Genomic DNA, 21,122 nt, shown 5'->3' on the forward strand with positions numbered 1-21,122 from the left:
CTCAGAGTGTCTTCCCCAAGAGATTTATTTCATTTTAAAAATTTTATTTATTTATTTATTTGGCTATGCTGGGTCTCAGTTGCAGCACTGGCATCCAGTTCCCTGACCAGAGATTGAGCCTGGGCCCCCTGCATTGGGAGCACAGAGTCTTAGCCACTGACCACCGAGAAGTCTCTCATTTTATTTATTGAGGTATAATTGACATAGAGTATTACATTAATTTCAATGACTTAATGACTTGGTACTTGTATATACTGCAAAATTAGATTAACTACAAATGGAAAAATGCTAACTTCACACTGGACAAACCTAGCAGACACTACCTCGACCACGTGACCAAGGTTAGTATGACCAGAAATCCGGCTGATACCCTGAATTCCCTGAACCAGTGCACGGAGAAGCACACACTGGCTCTGTGTTATGTTTGCCAAAAATGTGGCGCTTCTTTCCAGTCATGGGAAAGCATCAGACAAACTCAGATCAAAGGACAGTCTACAGAATTAACTAACCAGTATTCTTCGAAAGGGTCAAGGAAGACAAAGACAGACGGGCAACTGTCACAGATTAAAGGGAACTACAGAGACATGACAACTAATTCAGGATACCGAATGAGATCTGGAGACAGAATAAGGACTTTGGTGAAGAAACTGGTGAAATGGGAATGCCATGGGTGGTTGTGTTACCAGCACGGCACTTGTGTTCCTTCCCTGGGTTTGCTTCCTGTACCACATTTAGAGAAGATGCTGTCATGGGGGGAAGTTGAGGGAAAGGTCTGCAAGAACTCTGCCCCATTTCACAACTTTTCTTCAAGTCTACCCTGAGCTCAAAGGAACAAGATTTAAAAAAAAAAAAAAAAGAAGGGACTTCCCTGGTGGTCCTGAGGCTAAGGCTCCATGCTCCCAACACAGGGGACCTGGGTTCGATCCCTGATCAGGAAACCAGATCCCACATGCTGTAACCTAGACATGGTGCAGCCAAATAAATAAATTAAAAAAAAAAAAAGAAATAGCCTCCAGGTGGCAAGACTGGGAGGAAATGAACCCTTGGGAACATTCGTGGCTGACAGGGTAATTCTGTTGCACACCCTTGAGTCAGTAATTTCGCTTCTGGCTAGATTCACCCCGCAGGTGTGAAAGGCCTGTCTGGCCTTTCTGCAGCATCGTTTATGATATAACAATTAAAAAAAAAAGGGGGGGGAACCCTACGAGACTATCTACAGTCTCAGAAATGACAAGAATCTGTCAGCAGCGGAGAGTAAGGAAGTTTTTTATGTTGCAACAGATAATTCTCCCCAGAATGACACGGAACATGGTCAGTGAAAAGCACTGAGGGCCAGCACAGTCCTACTGTTTGCTGTATTCATGGAAAAAGAAGTGGGGTGGCGGGGGTGCATATCAGCATCTGCTTGGAAATGCACAGTTGTTTTTTGGTTTTTTCTTCCTGGAAAAACTCAAGATAACCGTGGTTGCCTCTGTGGAGAACAGGGTGCCTGGGGAACAGAAGTGGCGGGAGACTTTCCCCTACTTAACTCTTTTGAACCTTAAACTATGTGAACTTGAAACCAAAAACTGAAGACAAAACAGATAACTAAAATTTTTTTCCCCAAAAATCAACAAACAAGCCACCCTGGACCCAGAATTTGGGGTCAAGACTGTTTAGATGAAATACTCTGCTCTTCCCTCAAGTCCCACTAAGATGGCGATCGGGTAGAAAGAAGCCAGAAGCCACAAAAGCAGAGGGGAGAGGGCGGAGTGGCCTGGAAGGAGTGAGTGGGGGCACCGTGGGTGGGGTGGAGCAGGAGACCAGGATGGCAGGCCCTGGTGCCCCTGAGAGTGGGGATAAACTGAGGACCCTCAGAACCCCTTCTCCCCCCCGACAGGAAGCTGCAGAGGGTGAACTAGGGGGACTCCAGGAACCACTGAGGGAGCAGGCGCCATGCTGAAATTTTACAGGCCTGCCCCTCTGGCCTGGGACTGGTGGTCAAAGCCCAGAGGTCAAGAGTGAAGGCAAGGGCAGGAGTTGCTGGGAGTGAGGCCACATCGTTCACTGAGGCACTTTTTTTTAGAACGGGGCTCTGCTGAGCTGTGACCTCGGCCATCAGGGGGACAGGAAAGATCTAGGTCACGGACATACCGGTAGCTCCCAGGTCCCTCTCTTCAGGAATCCAGAGCCCCCTCCCTGCTCTCCCTCTAAAGCCCCGGTGAAGTAGGTATCTGTTGGGTTTGCCAGCCCAGCATCCACTCCTCTTTTTCTGGAAACTTTCCCTGACCCTCCTGTGGGGAAGCTGCTCCCTCACTGTTCCCACATCTTCAGGTAAACCTGACCCTACCCTCATCTTCAGATGCTGGCATTCAGCCCTGGGACTTTCCCTGGAATTTCAGGAAAGAGGCCTCCTCCTTCCTCTGGGGTTGCCTGGTGAGTGGGATGTGAAACTGGAGTTACTGAGGCCATCTTGTCCGCAAAGAGAGAGACTGCCTGAGAAAGAAGACAGCACAGAGAAACACAGGGCCCGGGGACGGCACTGCGCCTTCCAGGAATTGTCTGGGTTCCTGGATGCAGCTGAGCTTGAAGCTGTACACTTCCGGAGCTTTTATGCCCCTGCCCATTAGCTTACGATTCCGTCACTTGTAAACAGGAGTTGAGAGAGGAGTTCAAAGTGAGGTCATCACCCCTTCTTGACAAATATTGAGAGACAGGAGTCTCGGGAGCACTGAGGGGGACAGGCCTAGAAGAGTGTACCCAGGAACACAGCGTACAACAGGACACCGACATCACAGACAAGAGGCTAGACAGGTCTTCTGCACTGAGCAAATATTACTTTTATTAGCAGAAATCAACTTTCTTTGAAAAATAATAAAGCAAATTAATTGATTCCTTGCTGTCCTTCATTTCTTTTGTCACCATGACCTCCCAGACCAGGTCCAAACGTATTAACATGGCCCCGTGTGATCTGTCTTTGGATGGCCATCAGTCCTTCCTCTTTCAGCCGCCCCAGCCTCCTCTCGTTCCTCCCGTTCACACCTTGACCCTTGCACCTGTGCCTCCATCTTTCCACTGGGGCGCACTCCTCCTTGAATTCTGAGTCATCCCCTTCTCTCCAAAGTCCTCCCCCAGACCCACAGGCAGGCTCAGATCCCCTCCTGGCTGGCCCAGCCCAGCATGGACCCACTAACTACCCCTCCTCATGGAGGGCCGGGCCCGTGTCCCGCTCTGCACTGGAGACTCGGGGCAGGGCTGTGTCCCCGCCAGCACGGGGCCCAGCACAGAGAAGCTGCTGGGCAGTGCTGGGGGGTGGATGAGATAAGGATGAATACAACAGGCGGGGACAGGGTTTGTCTCACCCCTGTGTCCCCAGCACTCAGCATAGGCCACGGTGTGGAGAAGATGCTCAACAGGAGATATGTTGAAAAAAGGAGACCAAAAGTGAAAAGTCTGAGGTATGAAGACAAATCAGCCTGGTGAGAAAAAGATGCTTCATTCAGTCAACGCTGTTGGGACAACTGGAGAGCCAACTAGGAAAGAAAGTAAGATGGATCCTGAGTGGGTTGAGGTATCGCTGGGAGGAGTTGGGTGGTGAGAGAAGCCGATATAGGAACCAGAGCCGGGGATGAAGCCTGATCAAGAGGACAATCTCCCAAAAGCACTGAGACTTCAGGCAGAACCCATGGGGGAAAAGTCAGTGGGAAGCCTAGGCCGGGCTGGCAAAGACCAGGGCAACAAGCTGGAGGAAAGCGGTTTTGACAAGGCCTATGTGGTCCTTGGCCAGTTTCTGCTGCTAAAGAAAGATGAAGACCTCTTCCAGGAATGGCTGAAGGACACATGTCCTGCCAGTGCCAAGAAGGAGGGGACCTTGATGCTAGAGGGAGGAGGCTGAGAGCAGCTGGACGGTGTCCCCAAACCACAGCCCACATTCCCACAGACGCAGACCCAGACCCACAGACGCACTCAGGAATAATTACAGGGAGACACCCTTGTGTGGGAGCCAAATAAGCATCGCGTTGCTCCTGTGTATTCTCAACAAATTCTGGAAGAACTGTGCACCCTCTTTATACACTTTGAAGTTGTCAGATCCATTTTTTCCATCCTAAGTTTAAATTAACTGCAAAGAACATAATGAATTTTAAAAGAAACCCACTGCATCACTCTTCTAAGCACACGCAAAGGGCTAAAGAGCCATAGAAACGTAATGCCTTCCAGGTTCATTTTAAAGATACACACCAGGCAGCTCTTCTTTAACAGTGCTTTGCAGTGTTCCTTACTCTTCTTTTTAAAATTTATTTTATCTGTTATATTTTTGGGCTGTGCGGGTCTTCATTGCTGCATGGGCTTTAGTTGTGGTGATTGGGGGCTACTCTGTAGTTGCGGTGTGTGGGCTTCTCATTGCGGCGGCTTATCTTGTTCTAGAGCTTTCAGGTTTCAGCAGTGGCAGCTCTCAGACTCTAGAGCGCAGACTCAGTAGTTGTGGCACATGGGCTAAGTTGTCCCGAGGCATGTGGGATATTCCCGGACTAGGGATCAAACCCGTGTCTCCTGCACTGGTAGGCGGATCCTTTACCACTGAGCCACCAGGGAAGCCCTACTATGGTTCATTTTAAAGATAAACACCCAGCAGCTCCTCCTTAACAGTGTCTGCACTGTTCCTTACTCTCTTAATGTTCAATCTATATTCTACTTTCTCTACAAAATTTTATCCTAACATGACATATTATTATGCACAAATGTCCTATTATATTTCTCTGAAACAAAAAAAATGTGCCTATGAATTAAGATCAAAATTTTCATTTCTTGTGATCTTAGTTAAATTCTTCTCTAAGACTGAGTCACCCTTATAATTATTATTAGTATGTGTGTGTGCTAACTTGATTCAGTCATGTCCGACTCTTTGTGACCCTGTCACAAAGAGCCCCCCAGGCTCCTCTGTCCATGGAATTATACAGGCAAGAATACTGGAGTAGGCTGCCATTTCCCTCTCCATGTTACTAGTATATCAGCTGATCAAAATATCATATATGACACAATTTGATACATATTAATAACTACCGAACATAAAAAGTAAATTTTGACCACAGATGCACGTCTTAATAAGGTGGACTGGGGAAAGCATTCCTTCCATCAATATTCTAAATTGTTCCTTTGTTATGCTGGCTGGTTTTCGATATGGGGTAATGCATCAGTAGGAAGGGAGAGGAGATTTGCCTCTCTTTTCATACTTCTCCCAGAATTTCTTTTCCTGGGAGCAGAGCCATTGAAAAGGGAGGGAAGGAAGGAAAAGAGGGAGGGAGGAAGGCAGGGAACCCAGCAGATTCCTCAGGCAAATCCGGTGAAACTGGAGCTCTGGGAAGGATTCCCTTAACACTCCCCCTGCAGGAGTGCGGGGCGTGGGGTGAATCCACATCTGCAGCCTGAAGGCCACCTGCCATGTGCCACACAGACTGCGACGCTGATGACAGCATTCTCTGGGAGAGCCTAACCCAAGAATCACCTAATGTTCAAGGTATGCAGTTAACAGGGAAAAAATAGGACACGGAACAAAGTGAATAGTACACAATCTGTTATGTGAGTTAAGTTTATGCATATAATACACCTGATCACGCCCAGAACACCTCTGGAAGGTGCCTGGGGAGTGACCTTTGGAGGTTGACCTCTGACCGCCTACTCTTCCCATCAACCTCTGCTCCAGCCACACAAGCCTCCCCACTGTTGCTAGAACTGGACAGGCAGCTCGAGCCTCAGGGCCTTTGCACCCACTACACCTCATGCCTGAAACACTCCTCTCCAAACATCAGTACTTCCTCACTTTACTCAAGTTTCTCATCAATCAGTGGAAACCCAAATGACTAAGAGAGTGGATAAACAAAATGTAGGCTATTCATATAAGTATTGGAATAAAAGAATATACACTAAAAGCAATTTTTAAAAATGAACTGATACATACAGCAACAAGGAAATATCTCAAAAGCATCTTGTGAACAAAAGCTAGACATGAGCTTCATCCTGTGTGATTCCATTTACATGACATTTAACAATACATAAAGCTAGTCTATGGGCTTCCCTGGTGGCTCAGTGGTAAAGAATCCATCTGCCAATGTAGGAGACGTGGGTTCAAGCCCTGGGTCAGGAAGATCCCCTGGAAAAGGAAATGGTAACCCTCTCCAGTATTCTTGCCTGGAAAATGCCAGGGACAGAGGAGCCTGGTGGGCTACAGTCCAAAGAGCTGGACACAATTTAGCAACTAAAACAACAACAAAGCTAATCTACAGTGAGAGGGGTCATACAGGGCAGCAGAGCAGGAAAGAAAGGAACTTCTCCCAGAGCTATGGGAATGTTTTATGTCTTGAATGCTGATTGTATGGGCATATGCGTTTGTTAATGCTCATTAAACTATACATCTTTACTAACCTTTAGATCTGTATTGCACTGTATACGGTATTGTACTACAATAAGTAATATGCAGACAATCAGATATTAGTAACTAAATGTAAGAGGAGGCGTTTGGGAGCCTGTGAGGCTTGATTTCTTATTCAGTGTTGCTTTGGGGAACTTAACGGTCTCTGGGCTATTTCATCATTCATACAACCAGGACAATCACATAAACTCCCTAATAAGGTGGTTAATATCATTTGTTAAGATCACAGAAAGCATAATAAATGAGAACTATTATCATCAGTTAAGAAATTACCATTCAGAGTAAACACAGCTTTGAGCCAGTCCCTGGGCCGGCTGCCCTTTCTGCTGGATGCCTTCCAGCCCGTTGAGAGCGCACCCCGACAGTGCTCTGGGTGTTAAGAGACTTGTGCTGCCACAAGCGGGAACCCTGTCTGGCAAACCTGGCCCAGTCCCCCTTCACTGCCTCCTGAGACAGGGGTGACGCGCCAGTCACCACAGGAAACACAGTTGGTTCTGTCTTTCCACACCTTGGTGAATCTCATGTCCCACACTCTGGGTCTAAAAGATTTCTTAGGGTTAACCCGCCCTCAGGCTGGCCAATCGGAGCACGGCATTCCCAGGCCACAGGGACTGGCTCAGGGCTGAGGACGAGACACAGGCTGCGCTCCTGAGACTCACCCCGGGAAGAACGACCTCCCTGTGCCCTGGAGTCACTAGGCGGGTACTAGCACTTCAAACGTGAGAGGAGCGTCTTTTGTCTGTTCTGTTGTCTGTCACACCTCCTAGAATAGCTCCTGGCACACAGCTGGCACTAGATAAAGACAGAATGAGTCAAGTACACAGATGCCTGATGGACTGAAGCAAGTCCTTGTTCCAGAATATAATTCCACTTCTACTCCCTGTCCAGATCTGGAGAGTCTGTACAACTTAACTTAGTACAGAAGGCATCTGGGGATGTAAGAGGCACAAGGGAAGCAGCTAACAGAGGCTAAGAGTTTACTGGGCTCTAAGTTCCCGGATTCAAGTTCTGGATCTGCTACTTGCATGCTGTGTGAGCTTGGGGACGTTTCTCAACCTCTCTAGACCTCCATTTCCTTTTTTTGTTGTTGTTAAGGAAAGTGTAGTGTTTATTGCAGGGCACCAAGCAAGCAGTCCAGGCACAGACTCCCTGATGGCTTTCAAGGAAAGGTTTTTAGAGACAGAATGAGGCAGAGGGAAGGTGGGGTGCATGATCAGCTGGTGGACGTTCTTCTGATTGGTTGTTGGTGAGGTAATCGGGGGCCAACATTATCAATCTTCTGATTCCAAAACCAGTCTGGGGTTTGCAAGCTTGTGGGCAGCATACAGTTGACGTCTCCCACCTGGTGGGGATGTCAGTACCTGCAAAACAGCTCACAGGACATCGCAAAGAATACTATCTATAGCCCTTGAGGAGGAACTAATGCTCCTTGACTTTGTCCATTTCCTCTTTTTCAAAGTGGGGATCATAAACCCTGGCTTGTGGGGATGTTGGCACAGTCAAGGCTTGTGCATGAATGAAATGTCCAGTGGGAGATTCAGCAAGGCTGCCTGTAGAGACTAGGAATGAGGCTGCACACACTGGGTGCAAACTGGAACCAGTCAATCCGGTCCCAGCTCTACCACTCAGCACCCGTGCACCCTTGGGCAGGTTGCATAACTGCTCTGCTCAGTCTCTTCGTCCGTTTAGGTATGTCAGTGATAGCATACCTCATGGGGTGTGGTGAAATAAATTAACATAGAGAAGGACGACGACAACCTTGTGTTCACTTTGTAACATTCTTTACTGTCTTATTAACTCCATTCTCTCCTGCCAATGGGCTTCCCTGGTAGCTCAGCTGGTAAAAGAATCTGCCTGGAATGCAGAAGACCTGGGTTCAATCCGTGGGTGGGGAAGATCCCCTGGAGGAGGGCATGGAAACCCACTCCAGTAGTCTTGCCTGGAGAATCCCCAGGACAGATGAGCCTGGCAAGCTCCAGAAGATGGTGAAGGACAGGGAAGCCTGGCATGCTACAGTCCATGGAGACACAAAGAGTCAGACACGATGGAGCGACCAAGCCCACTCCTGCCATTAGAGCCCAGAAGCTATATCCATTGACCACCAGGACCTACCCAGACAGCGAGAGCCTATGACTCAACTCTGGTCAATCAGCAGTGAGGGGAGTCCCCTGGTGGGCTTCTGGGAAAATATTTTTCTCCTTGCAGGGCCTTCTCTCATTTCCCTAGAACCCCCATCCCACATATAAACACGCGCATGAACACACACACACACACACACTTTTTCCCTTTGGACACAGCAGTATAAAGGCATATTTGGCGCTCCAGCAGTTCCTTTGAGGCCTTGAGGGGAGTTATTGCCTGAACACCAAGATAGAAAGAGTCCTCAGGTTCCTAATGACATCACCAAGCCACCAAACCAACCACAAGCCACCTTCTCCACCAACAATAAACATCCCTTAGACTTAAGGTTTGGTTGAGATTTACTGGCTGGGTTTCCAACTCATCACAGATGAGCACAAACTAATTTGTGTCTTGTTCTTTCTTTCACAATAAGCATATATTACTTTTGCAAATTTAGTAAGTCCTCCCAAAAAACTTCAGAGGAAAAAAAACCCTAAAACCCCAAAATAAAACATGATTCAATTTTAAAAAGAAAAGAGATAAAACACAGCACAGAATTCAGCACACACTAGGCCTTCAGCAGAAGGGAGCTACTGTGGCTGTGTGCACATCAAAGGCAGGACCGAGGTGGGTCTGGAAGCCGGAAGATCACTGAGGAAAGAGAGGGAGTGTGGGGATCTGAAGAAATACAGTGGCTTAGGGGTCTGATGTGGGGTCAACTGGAGCCAGGGCAGCAGAAACAGAGAGGGAACCAATTAGCTAGAAATGAGGGTTAAGAACCCAGTTAGAGACAGGAGCACACCCTGGGAGGCCGAGCCATCAGGATAGGTTTCTAAGGAACTGACCAGGGAGTCTCAAGGACAGGTGGACAAGGAGTTTCTCTGGTGCAGAGGGAGAAAATGTCAGAAGTCACAGTTATGTTTGTTTGAAAAAGGAGGAAGGAAGGTAAGAAAAGGGAGAGGAAGAAGATCACGAGAAGAAATTAAGCTTTACTAGGCATATAATAAATGAACCCTGAATATTCATTGCAAGGACTGAAGCTGAAATTCCAATACTTTGGCCACTTGATGCAAAGAGCCAACTCACTGGAAAAGACCCTGATGCTGGGAAACACTGAAGGCAAAAGGAGAAGGGGATGGCAGAGAATGAGATGGTTGAAAACTCCAGGAGATAGTGAGGGGCAGGGAAGCCTGGTGTGCTGCAGTCCATGGGGCTGCAAAGGGTCGGACATGATTGAGCGACTCAACAACCACCACCACAGGCATATAGAGATACACCCAGAAAAGGCCTCTAGGGCCCCTCCACCGGCAGGTGCCAGCATCCCCAGGTGGCAGACCTAAAGAGAAAAGGACTGACACGGGCGCCCTCTGCTGTCCACTCAGCGCACTGCAGCTGGGCAAATCGATTCCCAGGGACAGTCTAGGCTGCAAACCAAGTTCTCACACAGGGGCTTCTTAAAGACTCCTGCTCAGAAACCAAGGACTGAACGTCTAACAAGACCAGCAAGAGGAAATTCCAACAACTGCCTCTGCATATGAAGGGTGGGGATGAAAACTGAGCAGGGGGATTAAAAGCAGCTGACGGCACACTCTCCTCCTTTGGACCTCTGTATCTTAGTGGGGTCTTTGCCAGCTGTGACAGCTGTCCACAAAGAATGTCGCAACTCTCACAGAGGGTCTCATGGAGAGCTTCCAAATGCACTTAACAATGTCTGTATAGGAAAATATTCTTAGTGAGGGCAAAAATATTTGGGGGGCTAGGAATACATAAAACAAAAAATTTTTATCTCAATATTAGTTTCATCCTTCCTAATTTTTAAATGTTTTTAATGCACATAATATATTAATATGCACATAATATATATTAATATGTCAGCTATATATGACTCCTAATTAACTATATAGTTATCTCTCTCTCTCTCTTCATATTGTAACATATATACACACACAGGCTTCCCTTGTGGCTCAGCTAGTAAAGAATCCGCCTGAAATGTCAGAGACCTGGGTTCAATCCCTGGGTTAGGACGATCCCCTGGAGAAGGGAAAGGCTACCCACTCCAGTATTATGGCCTGGAGAATTCCATGGACTGTGTAGTCCATGGGGTCGAAAAGAGTTGGACATGACTAAGCGACTTTCACTTTCTTTTCACTTCACACACACACACACACACACACACATACATACATATATACATATACACACATACATACATTCATACTAGGGGAGAATGCTCAAAATGTTTCCTTAATAGGAGAGCATGATGAAACTGTTTGGAAGTCACCAACAGCAGCCTGCTGCTGTGTAACATAACTGATATGGTGCTCTGGAGATTATAAATAGACTTCAGGGAAGTGGTTTTCAAACAGTCATGCACACGAGGATCCTTTCTGAAGAATATTAAAAATAAAAATGCCCAGCTCTTCCTTCCCCAGATGGACCCAATCAGGATCCTGGATGGCTACGGGGAGCACCCACCTCACTTTTTTTCCCCTTCAGGGCATCTACTTTCAGCTCATCAGTCTTCACAGCAGCTGTATTTAGTCTGGGGTTTGTGTAATCCTATTGAGCTCTGAATGTCAATTGTATCTGTCACTTTCTGGAGTTCTATCTGGCTTTTTACCCAACTCCCTGGTGATTCTGTATTGCACTCATTTGTATTTTTGTATCCCTCCTATTTTATCCTTTCCATACACAAGCAGAGCTCTTTTATGTCCACATCTGACCATTCCTGTATCCACAATGTTGGCAGGTCTTGAGCTGCCATATTTTGTATCTGCTGACTCTTGATCATGGTGCCTGCTTCTCTGTACCGCACACAATTTTTTCTCATGAGATCATATTTGCTGGAACTCTACCTGAAGGAATTCTCCAAGGCCCAGGCAGAGGGGGGAGACCTCCTCCAGGGAGGGTTAATGTTTGTCCTGACCAGGTGCTTAGGGGCACACAGACCCAGGTTCATTCTCAGCCTGCTGTTTCCAGGACCTTTCAAAGAGTATAAATTAAGCCTCAAACCCACACAGGAACAGTCAGTGGCCACCAATTCACAGAGGAAGACATTTTCAATCTCTACCTAGATCTAAGGGTGTGTGTCTTTGCAGGATGGGTTTTTTAGTCCTCTCTTCCCCTGAGGGGTACCTTCCCTGGGAGCTGGTTGTGCACAAGGTGGTCCCCTGTCCAGCTTTCCCACAACACAGCCTCTGTCCCTGAGACCACGTGAACCTGTCGATGTCCCCAGACTATCAGGTAGCCTCTGTGCTCGCTCCCCTCCTTGGCTCTTTGCTCTTGATTTCTCCTTGCTCTGCGAGGAGTCCCTCTTCTTCCTTGAAGGTACAAACCATTCATTCCAAAGGATGCTTCAAGTATTTTAGGAAGCATTGGGTCATAGGAGGTTCTCTACTCAGCCACACTGTCCTCTCTCTCTTCGACCTTCTCACTTTTCTTTGCTCAGAGATATACCTCCAGTCCCATCAGATCAACATAAATTGCCCTGTGCTAGTTAGAAATGTTCACGGGGAGGGCCCAACTCCTCTGCCTGTGGCCAGGCTATGAGGAATGACTGAGGAAGAGACACCAACACCACCTAGAGGCCTAAGTACTGACAGCTCAGCTCCAAGAGGCCACCAGGGAGTGCACCCTGAGAAGGAATGCACTCGAAAGTTCAGTATTAAGATAATGATGGGACTTCCCTGGTGGTAGAGTGGTTAAGGATCTGCCTGCCAGTGCAGGGGACACAGATTTGATCCCTGGTCTGGGAAGATCCCACATGCCTTGGGGCAACTAAGCCCCTGTGCCACAACTACTGAGAATGCCCAGAGCCTGCGCTCCGCGACAAGAGAAGCCACCACAATGAGAAGCCCGTGCATCACGGCTAGAGAAAGCCTGAGCACGGCAATGAAGACCCAATGCAGCCAAAAGTAATGACTAAATACACAAATAATTTTTTTAAAATTTAAAAAATACTATAGGATGATAAATGGATAGTTGCAAGCCCTACCCTCCAAAGACGATGATAATGATCAAAATAGTATGGTGCCTGACATCTCCATATATTCAACAAAGAATTATGCAGCACTTAAGAGCCAAGAACTGTTTAATGCTTTATGGATATATGAACTCATGGAATATGAATTATAATGATACAATTTACAGACAACAAAAGTAACACCCAGAGAAGCAAAATAACTTACCTTGGGGACACACAGAAAATAGCAGAACTGGGATTCACATGCAGGCAGACAGCTCAGCTCCAGAGACTAGTTTCTGCCCACTCCACCCAACCAAGATACAGAGTTCACTCTAAGTCACTGAACTTAGAACGTGCCAGGCCTGGGCTAAGGGTATTCGCGTACTTGACAGATCCTCCCTTCAGACCTATGAGGTGAGTGCTACACTGTGCGGAGGAGGAAATCGAGGTACAGAAAGGCAGAAGGACTTGCCCAGGAACACAGCGAACGGCAGAGCAGCACGCTGAGTGCGGGAAGCCTTTACCTGGAGGCAGAGTGTTCAGCCTCTGGACAGTAATGCCCACGTAGGATAAAAACAGATTATCACAGCCAGCACTAACGAACAGATCCACACATTCTGGGCTAGGCCTTGATATCCACTGGCTCTTGGATCCTCACGAGAATCCTGGGAGATGAGTTCTATCGTCACCCTTATCTGACAAACATGGACTTGGGAGTCTCGGAGAGGTCAAGCTGTTTGCCCAAAGTCACACAGCTTATTAGTGGTGCCAAGATGCCAAGCCAGGAGTGTCTCCCCTGTGGCAAACTGCCTTTGGTGACTGTATCGCGCCCTGTGCGGTCCCCTCCCACACTCCCTCTGGTCTGTGCCGGAGCTGCTGGGATCAACAGGGCATGCCCAAAGTGATGCTGTGTGGTTCCAGGTCCTGTCCTTAAATGGTCTGAAGCTTCTGCTCCTTCTCTCGTGGAAATCCGGCTCCAGCGAGCCCTGAGCGACCATGAGCGGAGAGACCATGTGGAAAAGAGAGGTCTGTAGACAACACTGAGATGGAGACAGGGAATGGGATATCCCAACACCCCAGTCGAGCCTCCTGATGACTCCAGGCCCGGCTGCCCTCTGACTGAAACCCCCTGAGATACCACCAGGACAGACGGGCAGAGGAACCAGCCAGCTGAGCCCAGTCAAGGCACAAAACTGTGAGAGAAAAATAAAACAGTCGCTGTGTAAAGCCCTTAAACAGTAGGCCACATTGCTTTATAAGCAAAAGAAAACAGAAACCAACTCCAAAGCCAAAACTTGTAAGAATGACCACAGCTGAGCTCTTCTGAAAAAATTCTCCCAGTCGCCTGAGAGAATTACATGGTGTATTAGTTTCCTATTCCTTCTGTAAGAAATGACCACAAAGGCAGTGGCTTAAAACAACTCGCATTTGTTATCCACAGTTTCAAAGGTCAGGAGCCTGAAATGGTTCTCACTAGGCTACGCTCTGTGTCAGTAAGTGAGAGCTCCTTTCCTGAAGCTGTAGGGAAGAATTTGTTTTCCTGCCTCTTCCAGCTTCCACAGGCCACCTGCATTCCTGGGCTCACGGTCCCTCCTCTGTCTTCAAATGGGTGCCTTTCCTGTCTCCTTCTTTCACCTATAAGGACTGGGGTGATTACACTGGGCCCACCTGTACAATTCAGGTTGCTCTCTTGTTCCCCAAATACCTGATTCAATCATACACATAATAATGTTCCTCTGTCACGTAAGATAACACATTCAAACAGGTTCCTGGAATTAAGATGTGGGCATCTCGGCAGGGTGGGAGGGGAAGGCTCATTATTCTGCCCACCAGGGTAGCAAACTGGAAAAATGACCAGTGTTCTCCAATGGCCCAAGTGGAAACACACTGGAATTTTCCCACTGCCCAGAGACCTCCCACAGCTCTTCCCACGGTGTACTTTGCAAGCATGGCCCCAACCTGCCTGGCATCACTGCCCTCTTTTATTTTCTCTCCCCAAGAAATCTTGGTTGAAAAAGATCATTGCCTCCCCAACACAGTGCGTCACCGATGACTTATGCTTCCTGCATTTACTGTTCTTTCTCAGGCAGACACACCTACTCCTCCAGCTTCTACTGTGAGGAGACACATGGCCAGGCTCACCCTCTGTGCCTAAAGAATCTTAGCCAAAGGTACAGTCGCTGGATGTGTGGGTCAGCTTGGGAGGCCTGACCTGGGAGAACACACAGTAGCCATAGCTCTGGAAAACTCCAGTTGCCTGGGACAGGGGCCGTGGTGAACAGCAGTTAGCAGTATGAAGACAATACAACAACATAATTCAAAAAGTGTAAATCTGATAAGTCAGTGCATTCCAACATCAAACAGCCTCTCCAACCAAACCTGTCCCCCCACTGAGCTCCTGGTGCTTTCTGTGCAGCCCGCCCCTCCACCAGACCACCTGTCACACCCCATCCACAGGAAATCCTGCTGGAGCTACCTTTCAAATAAATCTACTGCTTATTCATTACTAAAGGGAAAAGGAAAGGTTCTTTTAGTGGTTGCCACCTTAACCAAGGGATCCAAGTTAGCACCACAAATGACGGAACAAACAGACATCAGGAGCCCCCTGAGGTGGTGTCCTTAGGTGTTCTGTAGTGTTCCTGCCAAATATGCTCAACGTGAATCAAATCAGAGGAAGTGATCAGAAAACTTCAGATTGCAGGACACTATGAACAACTACCCCAGTCAACGTCACAAGGACAGGGATACTATTATAGAGGAGGGCCAGCAAACTTATTCTGTGAAGGGCCACAGAGTAACCATTTTACATTTGTGGGCCACAGAAATCCATCTCTGTGTCCACAGACAATGTATAACAAATGGACATAAAACTTTATTTACAAAGACAGGCACTGGGCCAGGCTGCCAAACCTGCTGTAGGTTAAAGGATACTAAAGAGGCAGGATCATCAAATGCAGTGCATGATCACTGAGCTGACTCTAGATTAAAAATAAAAATAATAAACAGCTTAAAAAGGACATTTTGGGGACCAGAATATGAGCTATATATTAAATAGAAGCTGTATATTAAACAATTTATTGTCACCAATATTATTGTTATCAATGCTAAATTTCTCAGGTGTGATACTGGTTCTGTGTTATATAGAAGGTCTTTGTTCTTAGAAAATACAGGCTGAAATATTTAGGAGTTTAGAACCATGTCCAAGACTAATTTACAAATTTTTCAGGGAAAAAAAAAAAAAGATTGTGTGTATACATTCATACACACATTCATGTATGATGGCAAAGACCAAACAAATCTGCTGAAAGCTAATAAGAGTGAACTAGGTGTTGAAGGGCATATAACTGATGACCATACCATTCTTTCTTTCAACTTATCGGGGAGTGTGAAATTTTAGAAAGAAGTGGCTGGGGAAAGAGTGTGAGGCAGTGGGCAAGTGACTTCCCCACCCACCTGGACTCCTGTAGTCGTCTCCTCCCTGCAACCACTCTCACCTATGATTGCCAAAAGGATCCCATGAAAACTGGACTCGGATCCTGTCCCTCCCCTGCTCAGACCCTCCGTGAGTCCCAGCCATTCAGAGGCCCCCAGGCCCTGCATGGTCTGCCCTCTTCCCACCACCCGCTCGGCCCTCAGCCTCCACTCAGTCCCTCTGTTCAGCCACACTGGCTTCCTCGATGTTCACCAAACATGCCAGGCGCGTGCTCACCTCAGGGCCTTGGCAGGTGTGGAGACTTTGGGTGAGAAAGCTCTTCCCCCAGACACCCGCACTGCTTGCTCCCTCCTCTCCTCATGTTGTCGATGAGGTCACCCTGATAATCCTATCTAAACTTCACAACTGTCCCCCAAATACTCCTCCTTCTGCATCCCTGATGTTTTCTCCAGAGCAGTTTATGCTATCGAATATACTTCACACTTGACTGTTTTCTTTATTGTCTGGCTTTCCCCCAAAACTGAGACTGTAAGGTCTCCTGAAGACAAAATGTTTTGCTTTTTCTTCTCTGCTGTATCCATAACATCTACACGACAGCCACAACTCAGAGCCATGCACTGACCTACCGTTTTACATCCACTTACTCCTCACAACAGGATGAGGTAAGTATTATTTATAGCATAAATGTACATGCAGCATATACACAAAATAGGAATAATAACAGTGTCTAACTCAGAATAATTGGTGAGGATTTAATGCTGTGAAGCGCTTAGCACACTGCCTGGCACAAAGTGAGTGCCCATTAAATGTAGCTATTATATAATATCCACTGCGCAGAGGAGGAAACTGAACCTTACGGGGTTAGTGACCTTCCCAAAACCACCTGGCTGAGAAGTGCGGACCCAGTTTGGAACCCATGTCAGTTTGACTCAAGTTGCTGCTTTTTAAACCACAATACTAAGACATCCCACGGTGTTTGGGAGAAAGGCAGTGGCAGGAAACAGAAACCAGCTCTGGGAATCCAGAATTCAGGGTTTAAGTCCTGCCTTAAAGGGCCAGGGTTTAGGTCTGGCCCAGACTCCATGTGTGACCTCAGCAATTCCCTTCTGCTCTCAAGACTTTAGTTTTCTCTTTGATAAACTGCAGGGAGTCATTTCCCCTCCCTGACATGGGGACAAAACAGTGTGAGAGTCAAATGAGAAAGCTTATAGGAAAGCACTTCGGTAACTGAAATCCAACACTTTTCCATTCTAAGATCTGCAACTCTGGCAGACAACCGACCAAACACCAAAAGATCATGAATTTCAGGCCCTGCAAAGCAAATTTGAGGCATCCAAGCTTGTAAAGAAAAGAAGTGTGCTTCCCTTAACCATTTGGCCTTTACACACACTCCTCACTCTCCCTCAACATTATCCCTGTTCCTGTGCTGTCTGGTGACATTCTTCTCACCCTTCAGTTCCCAGCCCAGAGGTCTCCTCTGCCAGGAAGCTCTCCCTGAATGCTACATCAGGTCAAGTGTCCAGTGGGCTCCCTTATCCAAGCTCTGCCCACTCTGGGTCATGACCTTGAAGGACGGGCCTATCCTCACCCGACTGTGAGTTCCTTGAGGGCACAGACTAGGGCTAGATTGATTCCTGCTGTTTCACCAGTACTGCCCAGCACAAGGCCAGTCACAGGGCAGACACTCAGAAAACACCAACTAAATGAAGTACCAGCTGGATTAATGGTGGTTCCCTGACCCGGCAAATTAGGTTAAATTTCCTTATTCTTTGCTCCCACAGGCCCCTAGCACATAGATCATCTTCTCACAATAGCCCGTATTTTAAATGTTTACTATGCCCTTCGGATCTCAGCTCAGGCAGCCTTCCTCTAGAGTCTAGACAGCTTTCCCGACCACACGCCCCTGGGTCAGGAGGTCTCTCAGCTCTGGAGTTGGCACCATCCTGACCGCTCTGGAGTGACAATGATGGATCATGTGTCTCCCAGCCCAGCAAAAAGCCAGCATGACCTGTCTACTGAATGAATGGAAGAGCAAATATGGTGTATGCGTGGGTTAATAAATAGACGGATGAATGTCCACGTTAGTTAAAACGACTCCTTTAGCCAGATTCCCATGTTACGCTTCCAGACGCCTGACTTTGCCACGAGTCACGCCCCTAACCTAGGCCTATTCCCCGGAGTACAACTGGGACAAACGAATGACCTAAACAGATGAAAAAAGCACCCCTCACTTCCCAGGACGGGAGGGAAACTGAGGCACGAGGTGGAGTTTGAGGAATGAAGCCACCCAAGGATGGTTTGGCAAATAACCCGGGCAAGTTTTTCCTCAGCTCTCCCCAGTTCCTCTCTGTCCTGGCATGCCCCGCCCAAATCACTCCCGTTACCCACACTATTGGCTCGTCTAGACGTCAGTCTCCTCGCGCTCTTTTCCTCTATTGGCTAGTATTCCCAAATCAAGCGCGGGCACTTTGTACCGCCCTTCACCCCATGCCCGTTCTTACTATTGGGCTACTCGTATGCCCCTCTCCAAGGAACCCTCCCTATTGGTTTCAAGACTTTGCCGGTTCGGGCTGTGATTGGTTGTGAACAGAAGCCCATCTCCTGAGCAACCACCTGAGAAGGGTTAGAGAATGGAAAGGTTGGAGGGACGTGGGGTCAGACTCACGCTGGGCCGGCGGGAGGCAGATATAGGTCTTGAAGAACTCGCTTCGGCGGGCGGCCTCCTTAATGCGGTTGGCAAGCGGCTTGCTGACCTGCCGGATGCCCAAGTATAGCAGCTTCGCCATAGGGAACGCGCCCACCACCATCTTGGCTGCCGCAAGGGGCACACGCAACCTTGCTGACTGGGAGGGGCGCCTCAGATCGCTCCCTCCTCCCCCGCCCTCTCGTCGCCGTGCGTGCGTACGTACGCGCGTACGCCCCGGGGAACCGCTGGGGCGCTCCATGACGTCATGGCGTCGACGCTGACGCTCCGACGTCCATCGATGAATATGCAAATATACGGCGGAAGTGAGGCTGTCAGAGGGTGGTGCCGTTAAACGGCTCGCTGCAGCCTATATGCGTTCCCACGCCCGCTTTGGCTGACGTCATTGCCTTCCTCCGTGACGTCGCGTACCTGGGCGGCTTCTCCAAAGGAGCAGTCTTAATTAGTCCTAGTTAGGGCTCAGGAGTCCCAAATGCACCTTCTCCCTCAGTTTATTTTATTTATTTTTTCTCCCTCAGTTTAGAGCTGTCAATGGTCGTAAGAAACTAGCCATGTAGTGAGAAACTGGAAACTAGACCTGTAGTGAGATCCCAGCTCCGCGGTTTACTTGCTGTGTATGGCGAGTGACTTAACCTCTCTGAGTATCAGCCTTCCCATCTACAGAATGGGAATCATAAGAAGGCACATTCCTTATTAGGTTTTTATGAGGTTTGCATGAGAATCTTGAATATAAATGCTTAATGAGTGAACTATGTTAAGTGTTTAGAATGATGCGAATCACCCAATAAACAGCCCTTATAACTGCACAGGTATTAGCATCCTTATTGCTAACTTCAGCGTGAGGGTGCATTTTATCTCCAGAAACAGCTATTTTCAATCCTTTCCCAAGTAACAGACAAACAGGCCCCAAAAGGGGCCAGGGGAGTGGCACGAGGTCTCTCAGCCAGGAGAGGTTGATAACCCAGTCTCTTGGCTAATAAACTTACCCTTTCTCAAGCAGGCCCACTTCCTCCGCTGGGGAGGAGGGTCCCTAGGGAGCTGGCTCAGGAAGGAGTTTAAAGAACATGTCCCAGACTGTCATCCCTTACCCAGCGGGGAGCAAAATCGTGTAAACAAGGTCTTCCGAGAGAAATGCCTGGTGGTGGAGTGCTAATGGGTAATTGAGAGATTCTCGAAGAGGCAGAGGGCGAGGGAAAGTCCACGGAGCAGAGCTGTGTACCGAAGGAAACAAACGTCAGGTCAGAGTCGGGGGACCCAGGGCTTTCCTCGGCAACCTCTCGGACTCCCTGTGTGTCTTTTGTCACTTCCCTGGCCCTGATGGACTCCCATTTCTCCATCTATGATAATGGTGATACTGACATGTATGAACCCTGATGTTCTAAATTACTAAGAATGCCAAGACTCCATAAAAACAACTCCTCTCCAGGATCCCTGTTGGACTGAAGGTGTGAAGGAGCTTGGGACCTATTACAGATCCATCACTCACTCCCTCGGAACCAACTGCTCCCCCATGTTACAGACTGACCAACTGAGGCCAGAGAATTGACAAGGATTTATCCAGAGTTCCATGGGTAATCAGGAGAGAAACCCCTTGGGTTTCTTCAGTCCCAGTCTAGAGTCTTCTCCTGATCCCTGAAGGTGTTAGCCTGGGGTCCAAGAACCTACTTAGGAGTGGGGCTGAGGTTCCACTTGATGCATTTAGGAAACTTCTAAATTTGTACATGATTTTTTGGTGTATAATTCACTACTGTTTCCTCAGCTCCTAGAACAATTTCTGGCGTACTGTAGGTGCTCAATACTTATTGAATGAATGGGAATGAGCATTTGGTGGAGGGGTAGTGTTCAGGCTTTCATCTGATTCCCCGAGGGGCCCATGTTCAGAAAGGTTCTGGCTCCCTACATGTCCATCCTGGTAGCTGTACTGCAATGAGACAGGGTGGGAAAATTACAACCCCCCACCCCCCTGCCAGATCCCAGGCCTCCCTCTTTTCTTTCTCCCACAACACCAGAGCCCCAACTTCCTGCATCTCAGTGACCCAACCCTCCTCCTGCAAAAAAGTTGTCCTCATTAAGTTCTTTTTTTTTCCCCCTCATTCCCCTCCTCCCTCCTCTTTCTTTCTCTCAGGAACCACTTCCGGGAACTTTCGGGGCAAGGGTGTATTTATGCCCGTGTAGGGGGTGGGGTGGGGGTGGGGATGTGTGTGTGTGTGTAGGCTTCACATCTCCTTAGGGGGGTGGGGGTGGGGAGGTGTGTGTGTGTGTGTGTGTGTGTGTGTGTGTAGGCTTCACATCTCCTTAGCCTGGAGCCTCTTATACACCCAGAGGGGTCAAGGCCTGTCCAGAGCTGGGTGTTTCCTCCTCCTGCTCTCCAGTCTGGTTCTGGAAGGACAGCCATTCCTGGTTGACCCCTGAGGGCCAGGGGAGGAAGGGGAACGCCATTAGCCAGGGCAGCAGCCATGACCACTCTGGGGCGTGGGAACAGAGGCAGAGGCAG

General features: G+C 48.2%; 1 protein-coding gene across 1 annotated transcript in view; it reads right to left on the reverse strand.

Moving 5' to 3' along the window:
- LOC122420262 (optic atrophy 3 protein) overlaps positions 1-18,830 on the reverse strand; it is a 35,979-nt gene extending 17,149 nt beyond the window's left edge. Inside the window, exon 1 of the mRNA XM_043435191.1 lies at positions 18,590-18,830. Within this exon, the coding sequence (XP_043291126.1) occupies positions 18,590-18,731 (142 nt within the window). The 5' untranslated portion in view covers positions 18,732-18,830. The remainder of the gene's footprint in view (positions 1-18,589) is intronic.
- Positions 18,831-21,122: the final 2,292 nt, after the last annotated feature.

The sequence above is a fragment of the Cervus canadensis genome, chromosome 18 (assembly GCF_019320065.1).
Source record: "Cervus canadensis isolate Bull #8, Minnesota chromosome 18, ASM1932006v1, whole genome shotgun sequence".
Lineage (NCBI taxonomy): Eukaryota > Metazoa > Chordata > Mammalia > Artiodactyla > Cervidae > Cervus > Cervus canadensis.